The 23846-nt window shown below is 39.6% G+C and overlaps 2 protein-coding genes across 5 annotated transcripts in view; one reads left to right on the top strand and one right to left on the bottom strand.

Moving 5' to 3' along the window:
- Window positions 1-238: 238 nt before the first annotated feature.
- Window positions 239-23429, bottom strand: LOC116715513 (gamma-aminobutyric acid receptor subunit alpha-5-like). Of its 3 annotated transcripts, none has more exons than XM_032555925.1 (10): window positions 23100-23429; window positions 20097-20157; window positions 19368-19492; window positions 18457-18524; window positions 16990-17210; window positions 12719-12801; window positions 9219-9362; window positions 3841-3993; window positions 3544-3755; window positions 239-3420 (listed from the first exon to the last, which is right to left on the bottom strand). In XM_032555925.1, the coding sequence occupies exons 1-10, from the start codon at window positions 23419-23421 to the stop codon at window positions 3121-3123; spliced, it is 1689 nt and encodes a 562-aa protein (XP_032411816.1). In that variant the 5' UTR covers window positions 23422-23429; the 3' UTR covers window positions 239-3120. The 3 variants fall into 3 exon arrangements, with proteins under 3 accessions (XP_032411816.1, XP_032411817.1, XP_032411818.1); XM_032555926.1 differs by lacking the exon at window positions 23100-23429 and adding an exon at window positions 20616-20942; XM_032555927.1 differs by lacking the exon at window positions 23100-23429 and adding an exon at window positions 20716-20942.
- Window positions 5581-23846, top strand: part of LOC116715514 (gamma-aminobutyric acid receptor subunit beta-3-like) — a 57931-nt gene continuing 39665 nt past the window's right edge. The window contains exons 1-2 of one of the 2 annotated variants that reach the window (XM_032555930.1): window positions 5581-6122; window positions 23112-23159. In XM_032555930.1, the coding sequence (XP_032411821.1) occupies window positions 5980-6122; window positions 23112-23159 (191 nt within the window). In that variant the 5' untranslated portion in view covers window positions 5581-5979. The remainder of the gene's footprint in view (window positions 6123-23111; window positions 23160-23846) is intronic. The other variant, XM_032555928.1, reaches the window with a different exon arrangement.

Genomic DNA, 23846 nt, shown 5'->3' with positions numbered 1-23846 from the left:
TTCCACTTCCTTTCACCCTAACAAGCACAGAGACTTCAGCACCGCTGACAAGACAGCAACACTTTGAGTATCCAGAAGCGGCGGCTCACCAGAATGCATCAGTCCTGCACATGTCATGTCACTTTAAGCCCTTTGAACAAGCAGGTCTGATGTTGTTTACTTTAGCTTCACGAAACAAATATGACGCTGTAGGAGCTGATTGGCAAAGTAGCTATTGTAAAAAAGAAAGTACACATTCTTTCAGGATCTAAGCTTTTATCTGTCACAATATCATACAATTGTCTTCATTAAATGTAAATTAGGTACGGTGGTGGTGAGAAGTTGGGAATTTGTAGGAAGGAAACTGGTTATGATGTTCGCAGGCAACAATGTTTATGAGGCCCTTTTGTTTAGGAAATGGAATGAGAAATGGTCATCAGATGAGTTTGTTCACGAGTTTGCTAGTTGCTCTTAAAGATGTGATGCAGGTAAAATCGGGACCCACATGGGTCATCAGTGTTGTACATTTGGAGCCGTTTTCCTAAAGCCAACTTAAGACCCAGTTAAAGCCTTTTCAGACTCGCATACATTATTATCTGCCCTGAAGTTCACCAAGAAAATGGCCAATAAAGTACAGTCTTCGATATGATGCGGTTCAAGAAGCGCAAACTGAGAGGCATCATGTTGGCTGCAAACGTTGGTCTTTTTGTTCCTGAGTGTCCCGACACAGAAGCTGGTCCTCGGCCTTGATCCCAAACCTCTCCTCACACAACCTCAGTTAAAGGAGAAAATACACAAAAAGCTCAAATGTCTGTTTTGTTTCACAAACATCAAGAACAGAGTGAAGTAAAAGCACACAAAACTTGAGGGAAAAGATACAAGACGAGCATACGCCTAATAAATTCAAAGTCAGCATTGGAGTTTCTTTTCTTTTTTTTCTTGTGAATGTCATAGATTAACCTACAAAATAAAACTTTATCAAAAGCTAGGCACAAATAACCTCTAAAGACAGATTTCATCCCCTAGTAACTAATCAAGTAACTAAATAAATAGCTAGTAAAGACTTGGTTAACCCACTTCTGTAGAACTTTTCTGTTTGATTATCATTATTAGTTATTAAATTTTATGTACATTCCTTAACAATGACATGTTGGGGAAAATAAAAGGCATAGAAAAGAGAAAATGAAATGTAATGTATGTTTCTTCTGCAGACTAAATGGAAAAATAGCAACAAACATAAAACACTAAGCTTTTAGCTTTTACTCTTTTATGTCAGAGGATGACTTTTAAAATAGAAAATAGTGGATGTTTAGAAAGTCAGGCACAAAGAACCCCTTTATAAAACAGACTTTATCAAACTGTAAGCAGCTGTGAGCTTCCTAAATCACTAGCTAGTAAGAAAGTCTTTTTTTAAACTATCTTTTATATAACCTATTGAATAAAAATTGTCAATTTTAAATACATTCATTACATTGCTAGAAAAGGAAGAGAATACAGAGAAAACACAATAATTTTTGAGGAGTTTTCTTTCGGCAGACTGAGCTCTGTGACAAAACAAAAAGGGAGGAACATAGCTATGATGATATCTTTTACTAGCATATGTTAAAGAATATATTAAAGCCTAAGAAATAAAAAATTTGTTTTGTAGATTGTCAGGCACAGAGAACGTCTTTAAAAACTGATTTTATCTACAATTTAGCAGCAGAGCTGAGAAGCTTGATATCTAGTTGGCCAGTAAAGAGGCCTGTTTAACCTTAGACATAGAAGAGTAATCACATTGGGTTCATTACTCCACTGAAACAAAACAAAAGAGGTGACTGCAAAACATTTAAAAAACATTTTTAGATGCAAGTTGTTTATAAAACCTAAGTCTTAAACCCAGCTTACTAAAGAAAATTGAAAATAGGGTGATTACTCTATATTGGGGGTTAGATGTGTAAAACTAAAGTAAGAGGTCACATTTATAAAGTTTGACCTAAAAACTCTTGAGATTCAACACTGACTTTTAAAGGCTATTTTGTCTGTTTACAGTTCTCCATCGCTGTAGCTCTTGAAACATTTTACACTGAGCATTACCAGTTTATCGGGGCATATTCAGGTTTACAAATGCACAATTAATTAAAAGTCAAACCCAAATTTGTCTTACTTGATGATCTACTTGTACAACGATGAAGAGTCGGCTGTTATTTTTAGCCGCAGTCGAACTGAAAGCAAAATCTCCTGGAGCTTTTAGCGCCACAGTGTTTTGCTCAAGGATGCTTTAAAGGCTTCTTGAATCCAGGTCACTTCACAGAATCACAGTCTTGGAACACTCCACATCACTGCTGATTTGTATGTGACACATTGCTTTTCAGGTAACTGGCTTCTCAACGGTGTATATTAGTTTCACGACTGAGTTAGCGAGGCTTAAAATTTAATTTAAATCACATATACCCATTCCCCGAACTGTGCTAACCCGTCTCTCACAGCTATTTTTTCACCTTTTAGGCAAAAGATGTGCGAATATTCTTGCTCTATATCTTGCTCTACTAAATTTTTATGTAAATATTGAGGACTTGTATGTAACTCTCAGGTTTCCTTATTTGTTTTTCTCACTTTTGAGATTCTAGGCTTGTGTCTAAGGGTGTTGAAGCAGTACAATGGAACATAACATCACGTGGACGGCAAAAAGAAATGCTAAATTAATATACTCGCATCATTGCTTACTCTTTAAATTAACTTTTCAATCCAAACTTAGTGAGCCTCTGCACTTTAAGCGATGACATATACATGGTCGGTATTTAAGACAAAGGAGTCCACAGTTTCCAGTTTAAGAGAACGTCATGCAAACTGCAGCAGGATAGACGAGAAGGAAGCAGAGCCGCCACTCGCCTGTTTCTTTAAAGCAGTTTCTTCATTACTGAGCAGTTTTTTTTTAGGCCTCAAGAAAAGGAAAGGAAAACTCTTGCAGCCTTGCATCCATTCAGGTTGCCTGAATTAGATAGATGGTTCTTTGTTCTTCAAGCGCAGATGTTTGCTTTATCACTTGTCTTTTTCTAAAGCAGAGAATGATTGGGATCAAACCCTTTCTTCTTTTACACAAATTCAGTTTCGGAAAGAATAAACCCTGCACAAAAACACACAAACAAACAAAAAAGGCGATTATGTGGAAGCGACAACTCCTTTCACCATCGGTTCTCTGTTCAGGTATGTGGCCCAGTAGACGAGGTTGAAGGTTCCGAAGAGGACGGGGAACACTATTCGCGACATCTTGTCGATCTTGCTGACGCTGTTGTATGTCTTTTTGGGGTCCACCAGTTTGCTCTCTGAGCCCCGCAGCTGCACCGACGTCGTATTGGAGATGGTAGAGATGGACGCGTCCTTGGTAAGGTTGGGGGTGTAGTTGACACCTGCCGAGCAAACGTTGTTGGCCTTTTTTGAGAGCACCATTGGGTCCCGTTTCTACGGTGGATCAGATTACAATGATTAGCTTCCACAGTTTTACATAGCATTTCTGTTACTAGTGTGAAATGGAGTTAAGTCAGTTAGAAACAATTAGCATAAAAATGGTCCCGTAGATGGTACCTTAGGGTGCTGTGCTTCCAGAGCTTTCTTGCCATCCCAGGCCCAGCTCCTTTTGGTGAAGTAGTTCACTGTGGCAAACTCGATAAGAGCTGAAAAGACGAAAGCATAGCAGACAGCAATGAACCAGTCCATGGCTGTTGCGTAGGCTACTTTGGGAAGCGAGTTTCTGGCGCTGATGCTGAGTGTGGTCATAGTCAGTACCGTAGTCACCCCTGGAAGCAAACAAAAAATGTGTTGCGTCTAAATGCATCACTCAAAGGCTAGATGGAAAAAGAGTGGGGGAAATGTTTCACTCACCAAACACGGTCCGCGCGGGAACGGACTCTCTGTTGAGCCAAAACGACACCTGGGACAGGATTACGGTCATGAAACATGGCATGTACGTCTGGATGACAAAATATCCGATCTTCCTTTTCAGGTAGAAGTGCGCCATCATCACAGTGTATTGTCCTGAGTAGAGAGAGAAGAGAGAGAGAGAGAAAGAATATAAGGTTGGTGAGTAAGATTGAGCATTTTAATGAAATCTAAGTGCCAAATAAAAAACACAATGACTTTTGGAGGTAAGATGCAATATATCAGTAAAATACTGTAAATATTTATGGAATGCAAGTTTTGAGTGAGCATTATTCAATGCAACTTTTAATATTATAAGAGACTTCAAAGAGTAGTCTGTATCCTATTATTTGTATCAAAGCCCATTTATTGGGGGCCACATATTGTGAAGGCATTATGGAAGCTATCCATAGTTAATTGTCTTATTGTTTATATATAAACTGATGGAAAAATAAGCGTTTTTTTGGGCAAAAATATTGTTAATCTTTGGAGAAATGAAGAATTAAATTGCTGCTCCTTCATTCACGAAAGTAGAGCTTAATATAAATTACCTCTGCTATGACATTATCTCACCATGTGGGGGTGCTAAACTAACGGATGACTTTTGAAGAAACGTGTCCAAATAGGCCACATACTGAGCAAATCTCTAGTCCAAATTTGTCTTTTTTTATGGTCCCTGCACTTTTCCTGTAAGATTTATTTATGTGCTTTGACTAGTTTGTTGCTAAACTTTAATTTTCTGAAACCCCAGTTTAAGATGCACCAATGTCATCTGTAGAGAAGTAACCCCAGGTCATGATACTGCTACCACTATGCTTCATCTTAATTGCTAAAAGCTTTTTTTTTTTGCATTTGTACATCACTTTTTTGAGATACACTTTATCTAGAAATGAATTGTTTAACACAGTTTAGATTGCTTGAAACCTTTTGTGTGCAAACAGACAATATCTTGAGGACAACCAATTTATTTGAGATAAGAAATGATGTCATGTTGCACTGTCAAAACCCTCTCTTTCTGAAAACGTTTTTTTTTCCTCAATTCTGTATGGACATAATAAAGAGGGGCTGATATGAGCAGAGTAGTGAAAAAAAAATCAATGGAGCAGGACTAGAGAGAATATTCCATATTCAAATTAAACACACTTTGGATTCACTATTTAAGTGAATAAATGAGCACAGGCGGCGTTAATTACTATGGGAGCAGATTGTTATGCGGTTAATGTTGGATCTTTGACAGCGGATGAGGGCAGATGGAGGTAAGTTGGGTGAGAAAGGAAGTGTAGGGGAAGAGAAAGAGAGGGACAGAATATTGAATTTGAGGCTTTAAAGAAAGAAAAATCCTCTCGCCGTCAGCTGTTTATGACTGCAGGCGCTGGGTAGCTATGAAAAATCCAGTCCATCTCTTTCTCTCCCACACACACACACCGTACACAGAGTAATAGACGAGGCTTTCTCTGGGGCAAAATCCGATTTTTGAACCTCTCTAATCCCTGGTTACAATCTGCATCCTGCCATCAGTGAGAGGAATAGAGGGAGTGAGACGGAAGGAGGGGGAGGGGGGTTTAGGTTTCCTGTCCTGGGATCCTCGATGAAGCCCCGCCCAATCTGAGCCCTGCCAATCACGGCGGTGACACACACATACACACGAAGCATGATTTCCAACTGTTGACACACACCTCAGCACAGACTTTAAGCTGCGGAAGAGGAAGGACGATTGCTGCTGCTAATCATTGCTGGGATGGAGGGGGGCTAGCTGTGTGGGTCTTCCCTGACTTTTCCTTTTCATCCTGCCGATTTCCCCCCACCCCCCTGTTTTAATTTGGCAGCTTTTTGTGGATTAATGATTCTTGACGGGATTGGTTGCCATGCCAGGGAAAAAGGAAGCATTTGTTGCAGCTGTCAAATGACGGAGGTCCTTTGCTTTTTGTCCGTCACGTCCATCTCTTAGCAACCTTGGTCTTTGCGATGCCTCAGTCGGGACAACCCGAGCATCCCCACCCGGGCCTTCCGACGCCTTCATGACCCCAGGCTGGCTCTCTTGCAACCCCCCCCATCAACCTCTGCTGCTGTTGTGAAGATTCTGGGCACCTTCACCATTGATGCATGGATCTGTACTGGGAAGGGTTGACAAGGAACATGTTCCACTGCTGGATGTTACTCCTTCTCTCCCAAGGATTTGTATTCAACAACGTCCAAGGGGAACTTCCTTTCATGTTGGGGAACAACGCTGCAATGCTGGTCAACTTGTAAGTTTCTTGGCTGTACCTCAAATATCACTTGAGCTGAGTGGTTTACAAAGACCTTTAAGGTAGGGTTTATCGTCTAAAAATGACGACCAAGAGAAAGGAACAGCAGCATTACCGCAGTGCCAGGCAGTTATTTAGGGAACGATATTGCTATCTGAGACAGAACGCACAGTGTCCTTAGAGATGTCAACTATCTAAAGACAAACTCATGGACTAATCTCCTCTTTCATGCTCTCAAATAAGTGTATAGTCTAAAATTAGATGTGCTACTTAAAGTCTAACACCGTCACATCCATCCAAAGCACTAAGCTACAAACTTGAAAGAGGATCCTTTCTTAGCAAACTCAAGCTAACGTTTACAAGAGGATTTGAAGGCAAATTAAATATCTTATGTTTCTAAAAACTTCTTAAACATAGTGACAGTCTGGTCCAGTGAAACAGTTATTAGACCACACCTTTCAGCTGGGGCACAGGACGTTTTTTGTACCATGAAGTTGTCAGAGGTTAGAACATCAGAAAGTCAACACAATCATTAACCGTTCCCTGCTTTGAACTTCATGTGAACGAGTGATTTGGCGTTTTTATCTGAACTAAATGAAACAGCTGGACTCCTTTAAATAGAGCAGAGCAGCAACAGTAAACTTCTGTCGACAGCAAGCCTTTTTGGCAAATTTACTGTACCCCTTTGCACCTTTAGTGCAGCATTCATTTCCTTTTGCTGTGACAGCCTTCCTCATTGCTTGTTGCCATGATGAACAAAGAAAATCAAGTAAAGATTACTTTGAGATGCGTTGTCTTGCTTTGCACTAGAAATACCAACACCTTCCTCCCTTAGGAAAGTGTTGGTATCTCTAGATAGGAAATTCGGTGGACATTTCAACTTTACCACTTCTCTTTGTGTTTGTTTTGAACACCTACTACTTTCTCAGACAAGTCAAAATGCACAGGTTAGGTCTAGCAAGTTTAAAATGTCATATTTGACTGTAAAACTTACTCATAAACTCTGACCAGAATGACTTAACCTACTGGACTGAATTTGACCCTACAGTTCCAGCCCACCGGCAATATCCACCACTGATTTGGACGACATTCAGAGAGAAGCTTTGGGATGCACGAATGATTTTTCAGCCTTTAGTCCCTATAAGTATCTATTTTTCTGATAATCTTTTGCAGATGGAACATATGGTTGTTGATAAATCGTTATATTATCAACAACTTCTGGCATAAGTAAAAAAAAAGAAGCAAATTTGGTCATTTTACTGTCAATTTTGCATTTATCCACCTGTAAAAGGTCCTTAATAATTGATAAAGACTCCATTGTAAGTTTATACAATTCTAAATTATCTTAGGATAAAAGTCAGCATATTCATACAGTGGTTGTAAAAAATACAATTTATAGCTGTGGAGAAAGGTTTCTCACTGCTAAAGAAAAGAAAATGATAAAAACAACCTGAGCATGCTCCCTATATAACTTTGGATGAACTTCTAGTCAGAAATTGAAGCTTTCCAGTGTTTAAATCTAGATGCATTCTTTCAAATAGGTCAAATTTGACCTATTTGATATGTTGCTACATTTATTGCAATTAAAGCCGTCTAATTGGGCAAAATATGGTTTGTGTTTAAAGTTTTTAGTACTCTATTAAAAATCTGTCCCTTTTTTTCTATTGTGATGATAAAGGAAATCAAACTGAAACACTACTGAGTTCCTCCAGGTCAGCAGGAAGCACCAAGAGCAAATTAATTCTCTCATGAATTACAGTTGGACCAGAAATTCAATTAACTTTCTCTCAAGATTTCTTTTGACATTTTGAGAGACCAATGATTAACAGGAAATACCTTACTTTTAAAATTGTTTTTATCTTTTAATTTGACAATAATATCTTCAAAATAGGTCACAGTGATCCTGCCTACTTGCAGATTTACAAGAAGTGGTGATATGCATAAAAAAGTGTGAAGATTCAGTGTGTCGGGGCGAGTAAGTCCAGTTCATACATTTATTTTTGAATAGAAACAACTAATTCAGTCCATTCAGTAATATGTATTAAACACAAATAAAAACCCCCAACATTTTTCTGGTTCTTACAAAGAAATAGAAACGTGTAGTTAAGCTAATGCTAATGCTAATGAAGTGTGAAATGATTGAGGGCAGTAACCAAATTTATTCCAGTAACCTTTACCAAACAAGCAAACAACTTATGTTGTAAAAAAAAAAAACACATGCAGGGGAAATCCAGATTTTCAATAAACTCTCCACTAGAAACCAAAGGGAAGCGCACATTTCCGCTTTACATAAGAGTATTAAACAGATGCGTTTCAGCCCCCTCAACCTCCACATGTCTGTGCGAGCCTCTCCAGTTCCGACACACAAACATTCCTTGCTCCATCTTTGTGAGAACTTGTGATCAGAGACTTTTTTTCCTCTGAGAAACACATCTCCACTCATGATTAGGTAAAAGCTAACCGTACGCCTTTCCACGATGCTAGCTGAAAACCTAAACCGCCCAGAGAAATACCCAGGTTCGTGACCTCTTTTGTACGTTTCTATCTATCGCTGTGAGGACATCTGGTGTTCACAGAGATAAATTTATTCACGCAGATCCACTCAGTGACAGCCACCCAACCAATCTCTCACTGATTTGTGATGTCATCTTCTTATGCAAAGGCTGATGGCTGGTTGGAGGGATGTTAGGGGAGGATTAACCCTTGGTCTCAGGTCTCTCCAGCTCAGTGTCTGTTCATGTGGCCATGTGTGCACGCATCAGCTCATGTGGGGATAAGTGTTGTTTGACAGGCCTGTCCGGCAGCTGGTTGTGTGACGGATATGCTACTATCCTCCACTGGCATCCACTCACTGAGTCTTGGTAATGTTTGTCTGCACTCATCATTCACTCTGAACAGCCATGAATAAAACTTTTAAAACCAGGCCCGCACTGTCAAAAAGTAATTGCCTAAACTCAAGATCAGGAAATACCTGAGGTAAAACATTGTATTGTTTTTTGTTGCACATTATATGGCACAGTATAATTGCAGAAGAAACTTAAGTCATTAATATCTCACTATACCCCAATTCTTATATGTTTAAACTGCCTTGCCCACCTCGGCTGGTGCGTATGTCCTCTGTGTCAGCTGTTTGTCCAATGAGATGGTACTGGTTGAGTCTGGAACCATCTTCTGCCACAACAACAGACTTAGCGGCTCCTTGAGTCCATGTGTAGACCACCTCTGAGACTGGATAGGCATCTGAGAAACAGAGACAAACTTTAAACATGTACCTACTGAGATAATTGAGTATGCAAGAAAAATATTTTCCCACAGCTTTTACTGAAAACAAATAGATGACTGCTTCCTGCTTACGAAAACTTGGGGATTTCTAGTGTGACTGTGTTGTGTTTGAGTGAGGGCGGATTTGATTTGGCCAGTATTTTTGGGTCAGGAGATTTGACGCGTTGCACAACTGATCAAATAACTAAAGATGTAAAACTAATACAACTTAATATTTTCTTTTAGCGGTACAATCTCAGACGTTAATCTAAGTAAATGTAGAGTTTAAGATTTGAGCTTTCTGATGATAAAAACACCAGGTAGGTCAGAGAGAAACAAAAAACACGTGATGCCCAGAAGACCAGTGATGCTGTCTGTTTCCCAAAGATTCTGCGATTCTCTTTAGAGTGGATTATGTTAGGAACTTTTTAGGACATTGTCAATTACAAATCTAATGGCATGAAAGATAGTGGCTCCTGTTACATCTGGATAGTCAAACGTGGTGGCAGTAGATTAACGGTAAGGGGCTGTTTTGTTCATTCAAAACCTCAATAATTTGCCATAATTGAGAAAACCAATTTCTCAAAACAACAAAGTAAAAGTTTTAGAGTTGCCTTGTCTGTGTCAGGATCTAAAACTGATTATGTGATTATGTATGTGTTGGTGTGAAGTGAAAAGCAAAATCAGTAGGAATGTGTAAGGGGACTAGGAGCAGCTTTTCACACCACTGCCTCTCATGAGGGCAGATAGGATGCTAACCTTGGGCTTCCAACATGCGTGCTCACTTGGCAGCTTCATGCAGCTGTTGACTGCCTGGTTAAATTTAATGACTGACAGGCTAAAGACCGCAACCTTAAGTGAAAGGGGAGATTGCAAAAAGGGATTATTGGTGAATTTCATTATGCAAACGAAGAGCTAAAGTCTTTGGCAGGCCCAACAGTCCACCTTTGCCAACTTCTCAACACTTAATGCGATGCTGTTCCTGCCTCACTGTGTGAGGCAAAAGGAGCTACAACTCAGCCAAACTCATCACCTCCTACAGTAAGTGAACGCACCGAGTTTAGCTGTTGGCAATGTTTAATGATACGAAGGAGCGCGGCTCAAGATTGAGTCAGAGTTTTGTGTACTGAGTGAAAACTTCACGATATTATATCAAGAAAGTAGGGTATTTAAGTACGTAGATGCATGAAATGGTAATATCCTCATCCCTAACAATGTATGGAAACAAAACCCAACAAAAATTAACATCTAAATAATGTCATGCGGCACTGAGCATCAATCACAGCTTGACAAAGACATCTCATGCTGTTCATAAAACAGCTTATTGTCTGCCTGTTGAGGTGTGGCATCCCATTCTTCTTGACTGATGCCCCCTCAGGTCATTGATGTTCTGGGATGCAGGATTGCAAACCTCTACATTGCGACTCAATTGATCCCATACATTTTCTATGTGATTCAAGTCTGGGTGAAGTGCAGCCCACTTCATTCGAGGTACCCCAGTCTCCAGTACCCGTTCAATAATTATGTGACTATGATGAGCTGAAGCATTGTCATCTATGAAGATGACATTAGGGCTGTGTTGTTCAGGGAGAGTGATGATGTTTTTCAGGTGCTATAAGCTTGACAAAGAATAGGGCAGTTCTATGTCGACTAGTCACCTGCCCACACTGTAACACCAAAACTACTACGAAAGGTTCGACTGGTGACAACAGTGGCTGATGCATAGCAGTCTCCTTGATGTCTCCAACATCTTTGGTGGCCATCATTTCTGCTCAATGTGTCTCAACTTTCATCAGTGAACAACACTGAGGCCCACTGGTCTCTTGTCGAACGTAAATGCACCCTGACCCATGAGAGCCAGTTTCAGAAAAACCTGGACTGTTGGACATATGAGATCAAATGTACCCCTTCAATTCTAGCTTGATTGAGAGCGACAGTTACATCTCTAGGAAAAATTCTGTTTTTGTTATCTGCATTAAACACACCAGTTAGCTCCAAACCAACTAGCAACCATCATGAAAGGTTTCTCCAAATTGTTGCAAGCTTCATTAATTGCTTCTCTAAAATCATTGCAATTCTCTCTTGACAACAATTTATCACACACCAGTATGCTCCAAAACAGCAGTTTGCCAAAACCTGTGTTTTTTTGCAGTAGTGACATTTGTTGATGATCAATTTATCACTTGCATTTAATTAGCAGCTTCTACTTTCCTGCCTAAATCTTGCAGAACAAGATGGTGTATATTTAGTATCCCAGGACTGCATTTTATTCACTGCATATATGCTGCAGAAATTGGATTCTTCATTTATTCCTCCAACTTGTCTGCGTAGATCTGAGAAGTGAGCCCTTGCAGCCCAGCAGTTATGTTAAGCAAGTGGGGCAGAGTGGGGGGATTAGCAGCCCTTCACCTGAGCTAACCTGCTTTAATTGCCGGATAAGTCACCACTCTGCCACTGAGCAGTAGGTGCATGCACTTCCACAAGATAGGTGTGTGAATGCAGACAAAGTGTCACAGGAAGCACTCCCTTCTCATTGTAAAAATATAGTTCTGCCTTGCCATCTGTTTAATATTTCTATTATGCTCCTCCACCTTTCACCTGCATTTCTGCACCAGGGGGTAATTAGGTTGATGCTGACCCCAGGACAGCCCAGCACCTTCTCGCAGTATAATTGGATTGCGCTCCAAAGTGTAACCTGACATAGTGAGGGTGGGCGGAGCTCATGTCGTTGAGATCTGGGGATAAAGAGCCTCATCCTTTAAGCCTAACAGACTCCCGAGGTGTGGGCCGAGCTGTCTTTAAATACCACCAAGTTCCTCTCACATTTCTACCAGAGGGAGGACACATAACTGAACGGCCCCATTCGTCACTAACTACGCTTGAGGAAAGTTGAGGAAATCTATTCTCTTGATTTTATTGGCTTTTGGAAAGAAAGGAGCACTGAGTGTTGACAGAGGAAGTTTCCAGTGTAACTCCGTTCCAGCACACCCTGGATAAAGTTTGGTTCATATTTCAGCCTATGCCATCGATTTCCCCTGAATTACTCAATAAACTTCTCTGTGAAGAGGGGGTGGGGTAAACGTCTGGCTGTTACAACAGTGTTTGCACTTTTTGTGCCAGTTTACAACTCTAATAATTCAGCACTGCAGCGACAGGCTTTAAAATCGACTCTAACTGTGACAGTCAGGCATTACTCAACATCAGCCGTGGACTAAAATTAAATGTAAATGGCTGCACCAGACTGCAGGATGCAATTACGTAACAGTGATTGATCTGGGATTGCCAAGTCCTGTAAGGGGATGGATATAGACGCCTGCAGCAAGGATTGTACTCACAGCTGCCAAACTTGAGCGGGCAGGCGTGGGCGTCCATGGGAAAGTCCTCCAGTTGCATGGGGCATTCTGCTGAGATCGTCAACCTAAGACCAAATACATAAACATTTATTTATTAGGATGTGTCTTTCGATTGAGCTCAAAAGCAGACTCGTCTATAAAGCATTTGGCCAAGATATGTTGCTTTTGTTAGAAATGTAAACATTTTGTTAAAACATTTGAGTACTAGAACTTGGAAAAAGCGGCAGTTTTCTCCGTGTAATAGCTCCATCTAGTGGTCAAAAAAGGCCCCTCCAGTTTTTTCCTCCCAAGTATAGATATACAGTATAATTAATTTGCTTTATCATTTGAAACTTTATATTTCTCAATTTTTAAACAGAGAAAATCAAAGATCTTATGCAGTGCCAGATCTCACTCTTTTTAATCCCATAAAGAGCCTTTTCTATTAAAAACAAACAAAAACACAAACCCATTTCCTGTTACATTGACAAAGAGTCCGGATCTGATCATTGTGCTGGTGCAGGATTAACTCGATCGAGCACTCGCACACCACCTAGTAATTCTTGCCCTTTTATTCCCCAGAAGCGATCTGTCCTAGATTGAATTAAATCCCCGAGAGTATTTCTGCTCTTTACATGATGATGAATAATACGGCGTTTATAGTGATGTGGATTCACTAAAACTAATGGGGTGGCTGACAGAGAAATAGCCACAACACAAAGAGTCATTATATTAAAGGTTTTGTTTTCTGCCCCCAGCATCAAGGCATTAGTTACAGAGCATTTTTTTGTTTCTCTGAACCTATTCTGACTCAAAATCAACTTGGGATGTGTTTTTACGCTCCAATTTCTCCTGGAGGGTTTCTCATTAAATCAATAAGAACAACAAAGTGAGGTAAGAAGCTACCTTTGGTTTGGGGCCCAGATTGTGTTACTTTGTCGACACAACTCGATGTTTCTGATTGGAGGAGAAAATTAGAGGGTCTCTGGGATAAACTAATGAGAACATGGCTGCCGGCAGTTGTACAATGTTCTAATTATTCATGGAGCAATGTCCCATTATTGTGGTGAGAGCAGATGACTAAATTAGTGACTTAAATTGAGATATAACCCAGGCAAATAAAATCAATCTAGAACATTCAGTCAGTTATTTTATTTTAGTGTAAAAATAAGACAAATTAACGACTAATGGCTTTAACAACGAGGCAAGATTTTGACTGAATCACTTCAGAAAAATAACGATCATATTCACTCAATGTTACCAAAAATATTATGGAATTATTGGATGTTGAAGGAAAATTATGGAAAAACTTGCTGGAAAAAGCAATGACAATAACGTTTGAGGGAAAAAGAGAAAATAATAAAATGCTTGATGCAGAGGAAAACATGTATGATGTAATTCAACAATAATGAAAATAGAACAGAATCACTCAAAGTTTAGAAAATAAAATATGGGATCGATTGATATGAAGAAAAATAATGCAAATGCATACTTGTTGAGAAAGAAATAAAAAGATATGGGAATAATTCAGTCTTGAAAACTTTACCATTTATTTTGTGGACAATTTTTAAAAATTGCTTTGGATTTCCTAATGTTCTGGTGTCTTCCTTTGTAATATTTTCAACTAGTCAGTTTAGTCCCAACAAACAATGTTGTTGTTTATCAACCTTTGCATTGCTTTATCAAAGACATCTCTTACAGGGTTACGAATAATGCCAATCAACCAGGCACAGCAACTTGTTAAACTGCAAGAAATTTCCAATGACGAGTTCAAAAGTGAGTGCTAATTTGTTTCTTCAAAGCTGAATTATTCCAGTTTTCTGTCTTCTGATTATGTCAGTAAAGGCTGGAGATGACAAATACTGGAAACAGAACGGCAGACGGACGGATATTCTTGCACCTACCGGAAAATTTGACAAGACAATCTGATCTCGTGCAAAAGTGGAGAAGTTGGCAACACAAAAAAAGGTCTAGAGCTTGCGCTTTGTTAGCCACCATCTGTCTTTTCACACGAACCGACCCATTTTTAAATCTGCAGACTACATGTGTGAGAACAGGCTAAAAGGAGAACTGTTAGAACTTCTCAAATGTTAGATAATGAAAAAAAAAACAACACAGCAGAAGTGTGAATGACTATAGCGACTCTGTTCTGCCAAACGATAAAAACTCATAACTTGCTCATGTTGCTGGATATCTAGTAGTTGCACCAACGAGTCAGTATGCATTAAGCCTGCATTGTGGAAACGAGAAGTGGAAACTTATAAATTTTCGATGGAAACAACTAGACAGATTTGCTCCGTATGCTTCTCCTGTGAGTAATGGCTTTTAGAAGAGACAGCGGCACAGTCGCATTCGGGAGACAGAGGACATGAGCTGTCACTGACACTCGTGTGCTAGGTGTTTGTGCGAGACGAGTCGTCCTGACTGTAATGTGCTAGTCTGTCGGGTTGCAGTGCAGCAAAAAGCGGAATCCAGAAATCTGGAATTTTACAATGCTCTGCAAAATTATTCATCTCACTAGTCACATTAAACATTAATATGTAGAAATCTGAAAAGCAGGGCTTACATTTGTTTTCAGGAGAGGTGGGACCAAGTCACTGTTTTCCAAGCCACTAGTCGGTTTCAACTCTTTCCACCCAAGTCTTGTGTCAAGTCTCTGGTGTAGGCATGAAGGTCTCAAGTCAAAGTCTTAAACTTTTAATTTTACATTTGACCAATTATGTCATTTAATCAGATTAATTTAGTGACTTTAAATGATTTAAAAAGATTTTTTCTGACAACCAGTAAGAGGAAGTGAACTTTAAAACCATCTGAAAATTTCTGCTGTTATTTTTTACTTTAGCCAAAAATGTATTTGATCTAAACTATTTGCATCATACACATTTCAATGTGTGATTAAACAAATAAACCAATACAAATATATTTTTTTAGAAAAATAGTGTCATTTAACCTAATACTGAAGCATTGAAAGTAATCCATTTGACATATTAAAGCTCAATATGACATATGTGTCTGGCACACCTATTTGACATGAAAACTTTAATTTTTATTTGTTTTATTGGGTTTGTTGTATCATTTTCTTTCAAAGAAAAAAACAACACTTCTCTTATAACTTTAAGAAACATGCGCTCTGTCATAAAACATTTTGCACTCAATGCAATGGTCAAGCATTTTTGGTAGATCAGGAATCCCGTACATAATGTCATAACAGCTGTTGGCACCAACTTTGTGCCCAACTACCTGATGGCACATGAAGACAGATTCCTGTAGTCTTAGGCTCCATAGTTTTGTACCCAGCACTTTTCCATTGATGCAACTTTTCTGTTAGATATCTAAATATTTTCAAGTCAAAGGGTTCAAATCCAAGTGAAGTCATAATTCAATGCTCTGAAACTCTAGGTCAAGGGCAAACCTTTTTAAGGACGTCATCAAGTTGAGTCTAACATCGTTAAATTGGTCACTAGCTTGGGACAATTCTAGGTTATGTGAGTCAAGTCCACACCTCTGATCTTTGTCTTCTTAGGTCAATACTCTATTTTAACAAATTGCCTTCCCAAAAGCTGCTGCATGTTTTTCGTGTTGGAATGAATCTCGAAAACGTGTTGAAATGCCCATTTTCTTGTGAAGTTTCTCCACTTCTAATGCAAGTGCATCACACGTCTTGTTCAGTTCTGCTGAAAACAAACTGTTCTGAGGTCAGGAAATGGGGAAAAACTGAAAAAGGTACTGAAATCTTGTTGCATACTTTAAACTAATTCTTTTAAGTGAATTTTTTTTCTATTCAGTTTCAGGCAAGACACTGTATGTGGCTGCTGTAAGCTGCAAGAAACTTGTTCTTATTGTAATGAATACGTTCACTTTTTTTTATTCCTTGCTGTTAGTTCTTATAAATGAATGGATATTTTACTCTAAACCATTTCCCTCTGTTGTTTTTCCTTCATTAAGGCCTTTCACATCAGTTTATTTAAACAAATGTATCTTTATGTAGCGATTTTCTGAAGACCCAGCACAGAACTCATTATTTTTTCCAAAATTTTGGCAATGTCTAACAAATACCACTAGGTGCTGCTATTTCCCTTCCTTGTGAAACACTCAGCTTGGTTTTTTAAAAATTGCTTTCAGATATATTTCTGATTGATTCAAAGCCTGTTTCTTTTATGGTTGTCCTCATGCGTACTTTTTGTAGCCACATCTTGGACTTTTGCAACAAATATGCTACTAACCTAAAGAACATACCTGTTTCTGTCATACCTTGCTGTCTGTCTGTGGCCTACCTCATTGTGTAGAGCAGGGTTCCGTCGTCCTTCAGTCTCAGCAGCTTGTTGGGTGTGGTCATGTTGTGAGCGATGGACTTCTTACCATTGAGGAAGAAGGTATCAGGAGTCCAGATGTTGCTAGCCAGCAGGTTGTTTAATGGGAGCATCTCCATGGGGCCTTTGAAGCAGAGACGCTCATCCTTCCAGCTTTGACGAAAGAACACGTCTATGGTGTATTCCTGGGATGGAAAGCCACGGTGGGAAAAAGAGAATTCAAGAAGGTGAAGAAATTTTTCAAGCAAAATAAGTAAATCTTGGCAGACTTTCAGAATTTGTCGCATCTATTTCACCATCAGTGCTTCAGAAACACAGAGGATGGAAACTGCACTTCATAGATTTGTCATAAACTTGCGGGCGCACTCGCTTCAAGCTCTGAAAAACAAACGACCGCGATAGCCGACAGAATGATGACGCTGTTAGCAGGCTGACATATACGCTTTAAGCAACTGAAGGGACGTTCAAGCCTCCTGCCATAATCTATAAATCAATCATTATACAGTGAAAATGCCTCTTTCGAGTTCATTATGGCAAAAAAAAAAAGGCAAATTTGATGAGTGCGGTGTCAAAACTGTGGAAAGATGTGGGAGGAACGTAATGGACAAAATTCCTGAAAAAGGAGATTTAATGCTTTTCGCTGTTCAGATAGAATGTTGTAGTTCGAAGGAGAAAGGATTAACGAAAATGGTGAATCATTTGGAACAAATTGGAATGGAGCAGCCGAACTGAAGTAGTTCCCAAAAGTTACAATCACATGATTTGCAAGTATTATAGAGCTGATATCGTAAATACTTAGAGTACCGAAGTTTTTTTACTGGAAGACCACATGAGCAAGGGTCCACCCTCATGTGGTACCAACCAATTTATAGGACTTTGTGGTGACACTAAGAGGTGGTGATGCTCTAGATGAAAGATTACATACATTTATCACGTTACATGGTTTTTGTGGCCATCAACAAACTTCTGACATAATCCTGGCTAGATATTTGATCGTTACTGCTAACAAAACTGGTCGAGTTCATATAAATTATCTGGATTCAGCTTTTGAGGATTCTGGCAGATGGTACATCTTTGGGTTTGAAAACCTGGCCTTGAGTCTTCATTACATCTAGCCAAAGAGCCTTACGATTATGTCCAAAGGGATTTAGCCGGTCGATATGGGCAACAACAGATTTCAGTCAAGTTTGAAGGATGTGGTTCCATGGTTGGCACTCTATCAGTCTTATCAATTTTCTGTAATCTTAAAGGGACAGTTTGGGTCGTCTTGCTCATTCAGTGGTAGTAAATTGCTTAGCAAAGTTAAGATGATATTGAACCTTTAACACCCTTTGGAAAACATTTAGATTAATTTTGTACAACTTTGACCCTAGCAGATTTGTAAATGTGGAAAGGGTTTGCATCAGCAGTGTTTGCTGTGGAAGAACTCACCATCTCTGTGTCAGACACAGGACCGAAGCTGGTGACAAAGATGTTCGTCTTGATTTCCGTCACGTTTTCTGGGGGATGGATAGAACGGAATTGGAAAAGAAACATGTAATTAGACAAGTTAATGCAAGAAGCAAACATTTTATTAGGATTGAAAATGAATGCTAATTGTGAGTTATTTAGGGACAAGGTGACCGTTTAAAAATGCCAATGAGCAACAGAAAGAAAAGGCCAGGAAGCTTTTTTGTCTTTTTGTGAATATGGATCTGGTCGTCGGCCACTAAATGCGGTTGGTTGCACAGTTTTTCGAGCAGCTTGTTGAATGCTGAATGGACGCCTCTGTTTTTCTGGCATGTATTTTTAGGCCCTCTTGTCAAGGGTAGCAACCGTTACCAGGCTCTGAGAGCTGCCTTTTGCCGTGACACATCGTGGTTACAAAAAATAAATAAATAAATAAATAAAAGTGAAGAAGGAAAATAAATGTCCTGGTTTCCTTCCATTATTGGACAACTTCTGTCTGCATGTGGCAACAAGGTGAACGTTGACAGGGGAAGGAAGAGGGGCGACACAAAAAGCTCAGGGAAATTTAGGAGTAAAAGTGTAATAAGCAGCAAGCTGTTAAGAGATAGAAGGAATAAAAAGCTCTCATTTCAGAAGTCCCTCAGGAAAAAAAAAAAGAAAAAAGGAAGATCTCCATTTTTGAATGACACTTTGCTGGCTCTCAAGGTTATATCCTGTTGCCAGGGTGAGGAGCATGAATAAAACCCCTCAGAGATCTGCATTCTGGTTGTGGTGACGACGGCTAGATTGATGGAGACTGGCTACCCTACGTCAACTGGCGCTGTTTATACCCCAGAATCTGTTGCCCAAAAAGAATTACTCAGCCTGAATGGACACATTGGATGTGACTGAACCTCCGAGTCCCGGGCGGAGCCTGTTGTCGTAGCCATCCAGGAGGCTGTCCAGGATCCTGGTGAAAACCGTGCTGTCCTCGTTGGCGTCCTCCTCTTTTTGAGCTTCCGACGACTGCTGACAAAGACTGGGAGGAAGTGGGGAGGTGAGGAAAAGGAAAGAAAAATGGAGGGGGGGGGAGTGAGAGATGATCATGGCGTTGGTTAAAACGGCAGGACGTCAAATGTGACATGGTTATTGTGATTAATTAGCCAGCCGTATTGAGGCCAGACTTGTTGTGATTAATTATTGAACATAAGTGCTGCTTACAAGTACCAGTAGAGATAATTAGCGCTTAGATATGTGATTCAAATGCAAACAAACGAGCTCTCCTTATAAATAACGCAAGACTGAAGGCATTATGAGATGAAGTTGACCCTTTTTTGTTTGTTTATTTACAGCTTTTTGTCTGTTTTCTCCGTTTTTTAAGGAGGAGACATAAAAAAAACTTTATAAACATGCAAGTTTCAACTTAGAAAATTTTAATTTGTACTTTTTTGTCTTCAAGCCTTCAGGCAACACTCTAGCACCTCAGATAAGTGATCAGTCAGTGGGAAAAGGGCAACACGTTCTGCAATCTATCATGATACGTACGTGCAATTATCTATGAAAGGCTGTTTTTTTTTTTTTTCGTCCCAGAACAAGTGAATGAGTAAAGTGTTAGGAGGTTTCATTTAGTGGTATCAGTTTACCTATTTTGGCATCCGAGCAGGAGCAGGAGGGAAAGTACCAGCCAAGTCATGTTGTTAAGAGCTGCAACACACAAAAGCAAAGAGTGTGAATGTCTTCCGCTCTGTTTGAATGCAAAAGACGGAAAGAAAATCTGACAATTAGTTGAAGATGAATCCCATTTAGGAGGCAAAACTCTTTGTTCCTCTGATTGCCAAGGCAGAGCAGCACTAAATCAAGCAGTGGGACAATGTGGGTTCACTAAAGCTGCAGTCTGCAACTCCTTCAACAGCCAGGAGTGATATGAAAACACAACCAACAGATAAATCTTCTTATGTGAAAGAAAATAAGCAAACTGTTTTCTGCAGCATGTTCTATTCCAATTAATTCAGGGTATTGCAAAACATGTGGGCAACCCCCCCCTGCCTTCCCCCATCCTCTGTACCGTCTATTCCCTTCTCCTCTATCGCCACATATTTGCATCCTCTCTATCTGAACACAAAAATTAATTATGTCTGAGAATAAAGAGAAAAAGCATCAACCTGAATGCGGATCCATCTCTACCGAGCGCCTGGAGGAAGAGGGTCTACACCCGGACTGTACCACCACCTATTCTTCTCCGTTGCTAGTCACTCGTCTCACCTCCTCCTCCTCTTTGGCTTCCTCACCAAGGGCTGCTTCCGCACTCTCTCTTTCTGCTTTTCTCTGTGTCAATCAGCGGCTCCCCATCAGGAGGTGTCTCTCTGCCTCTCTCCTCCTTCAAGGCTTTACCGCATCGCCTCCAGAAGTGTTATCCAGCAGCAGCAGAAGAAGAAGGGGGCTGCCTCTTCTGGCTCGTTGGCCAGCCTCTGAGGAGACTGGATTCACTCCACATTTTTTCCCTCCTTTATTCACTTTTTTTTTTTTTTTCTGCACCGCCTACTGTTGGTGCGGGAAAATGCAATGCTTCAGCTAACAATTTTCTGAATTAGATGCTTTCCATCGTTGGTTTGGGAGGAACGTTTCTTTTAACCAGCAATATTGTCCCCCCTCTCACTTCCTTTAAGTCACCTTAATACACAAAAACAAAGACCTTCAATTATCCCCAGGCAAAGTTTCATTGACATAGAAATGATCGTCCACCTACACAACATGAAACTATGGAAGAAAGGTTAAAGGACAAATGACATACTTATACAATAATGCGAATAGCCTGGAAGTTTGTTGACATTGTCCATTGACTGAGATCTACTGGTGTTTAAATGGAGATAGACGGGAATGTGGAGAAATGTCTGTGGTTGAACGAAGAAATCACATTCACTTTCAAAGGGAAAAGTGAGAGCAGGAAAAGTCAATACTGCTTAAAAAACAAATAGATTTTAATTGGAAGAAACTGTTCCAACTGCTACAAGATATGAAATATAAGAACAATAACACTAAAAGAGAAGCAAACAAAATACATTTAATAACCAAACCAAACTCAAAATATATTTAATTTAATCCCAATAATTACTGTTAGTGTTATGTACTTATAGATATCTTGTCCTGCAGGTCACATTTTAACCCAAAAGTTACCTAGTAATATTGTTTTTATAATTTTGGCTCTGTTTGGTAGCAACCTGATACAAAAATATAAAAATTAAGCTACCTTATTTACTGCAGCTTATTGATTAAACTAGTTAAGCAACTGGGCTATGCTGCTAACTATTAGCATTGCTAATAGAACTGTTGTTCGGTACCCTTATTGATACTTTAATCAGTTTATTAGCAATAGCTAATTATATTATTGAGCTAGATGTTTTTGGCGTGTTTGTTGATGGGACTGGAGATGCTTCTGCTCTTGTGTTCTCAGGTTCCACTGAGTTTTATTAAGGAGTGTAATAATAGAGAAGTCTGAGCTCAGATGTTAATTTGTTTACTTTCCATCATGGCAAATTGTTCCAAGTCATTATATGATTGAAATATTTTTAGTTCACTCATTTACTGTTTTAAGTGAACTATGAATGCTGCTCTGGCAAATCCTGGAAGAGTGTCCAGCCAGCAAGTCTTGACCTTAAGCTTCTTATATAGAGCCAGGTAAAGATAACTTAAAGCACACCAACCAGTTCACTTCTAAACAGCACAACAAAACAAAAATAAGATTATGAGTGGTCCAGAAATAAATTTGATCAAACTTATGTTAAAGATGTCACATCTGTTGATTTAACCTCAGATATGATGGGGTGCAAATACTTGTTCACAGTCCAAGCCAGGTTACTTTAGATCAGGGGTGGGCACTCCTGGTCCTCGAGGGCCGGTGTCCTGCAACTTTTAGATGCATCTCTACTTCAACACACCTGAGTCAAATAATGAGGTCGTTAGCAGGACTCTGGAGAACTTGACTGCACTTAGGAGGTGATTCAGCTGTTGGATTCAGGTGTGTTGGACCAGGGAGACATCTAAGAGTTGCAGGACACCGGCCCTCGAGGACCAGGATTGCCCACCCCTGCTTGCTTTAGATCATTCTTTGAAAAAGCAAATCATCATTTAAATGTTTTTGTTTAGATTTACTTAGAATCACCTTTGTTTTACATTATAATCTAAAACACTGAAGCTTGCTAAAATACTAATAATTTAAAAAATCTGCAATGAAACAAATTTTCCCATCGCTTTAATTTCCACACACCACTATCCAGGGACACACTTATCATCCTGACGTCTGCCGTAAGAGGGTAGCCGAGCTCCACGTTTAGTAATTAGTGAATGACGTTTAACCTCCGTCCGCGTGCTTTAATCCAGTCCCGAGTTGCGGACGGCAAAGAAAACAAGCGAACCCACATGAGAGACCTGAGTTCAGCACCACGGCTGGCGGACAGCTCCTGCACAGAGAGGATTCCCAGAGTCCTTCATTATGTGTCCTGTACTCACCCCACTGTTTAACACTGACTTAAAGCATAAAAAACACATGAAACCTTTGTCACATTACATATACACTACGGCATTGATTCAAACACAGAATCATTTCTCATTGGTCAAATTCTCTTCATTGATGAATGATGTCATCCCACCTCTTCTTTCAGGAATGCTGTTGACGGAAACAAGAAGTTGTTCGCCATCTATGACACCAGGTAAGAGGAAAGCCCTGATCCCCGTCCTCATCCCTGCACGCACGCGCACCACTCCAATTACACGCGGCTCCCTTCTTCCTCGGACCGCCTTTCTAATCAAGCAAGATGACCCGCTGTGCGAGCTGATGTTCCAGATAGCATAAATAAAAGGCCGTTGTTCGCGATTAACAGGAAGACCAATCAGATATTGATTTAAAGATAGATAAAAAAAACAAAAAAAAAACCACCCTGCCTTCACTGGATAATGTTCCGCTCGCGCCATTTTTATTGGAAACACGGCAGAAGGGGAATTGGCGCTGGTGTGGGGCACACTGTAAAAAATGTCAATTTAGAGAAGTTGATCTTCGCTAAATGAAAAAATATATATAGAGAAAAATATTTTCAATAAATATTTGTAAAAATCTTAAAACACGTGTAATGTTTTATAGAATTAAATACGTTTATCTAATGATAAAAACAAAGAAAATTCTGAAAAATAAACTACTATTGCTTTTTATTAATGAAAAAAAGGCCATAACTTTTCTGTCCACCGATTCATCATATTTATTTCTATTCTAGCTTTAAAAATGACAAATAAAAAAACGTTAACCAACTGCATCATGGGAACTGTTAGACTCCATTATTATTATTTTTATTTTACATGTAGACATTCTTATTAAATTTAATTAAGAAACCTCTTCAAAGTCA

The sequence above is a fragment of the Xiphophorus hellerii genome, chromosome 24, assembly GCF_003331165.1.
Source record: "Xiphophorus hellerii strain 12219 chromosome 24, Xiphophorus_hellerii-4.1, whole genome shotgun sequence".
NCBI classification, from domain to species: Eukaryota; Metazoa; Chordata; class Actinopteri; order Cyprinodontiformes; family Poeciliidae; genus Xiphophorus; species Xiphophorus hellerii.
Note: the sequence above shows the minus strand (reverse complement) of the source record. Positions and strands in the feature narration are given on the sequence as shown.

Excerpts from the sequence above, each read along its gene's own strand:
- LOC116715513 (XM_032555925.1), bottom strand. The coding sequence starts at position 23,421 with ATGGCGCGAGCGGAACATTATCCAGTGAAGGCAGGGTGGTTTTTTTTT. Across the intron at positions 9,363-12,718 it reads CCCGCTCAAGTTTGGCAGCT|ATGCCTATCCAGTCTCAGAG; the intron begins GTGAGTACAATC and ends TCTGTTTCTCAG. Across the intron at positions 3,994-9,218 it reads GGACATACGCACCAGCCGAG|GACAATACACTGTGATGATG; the intron begins GTGGGCAAGGCA and ends CTCTCTACTCAG.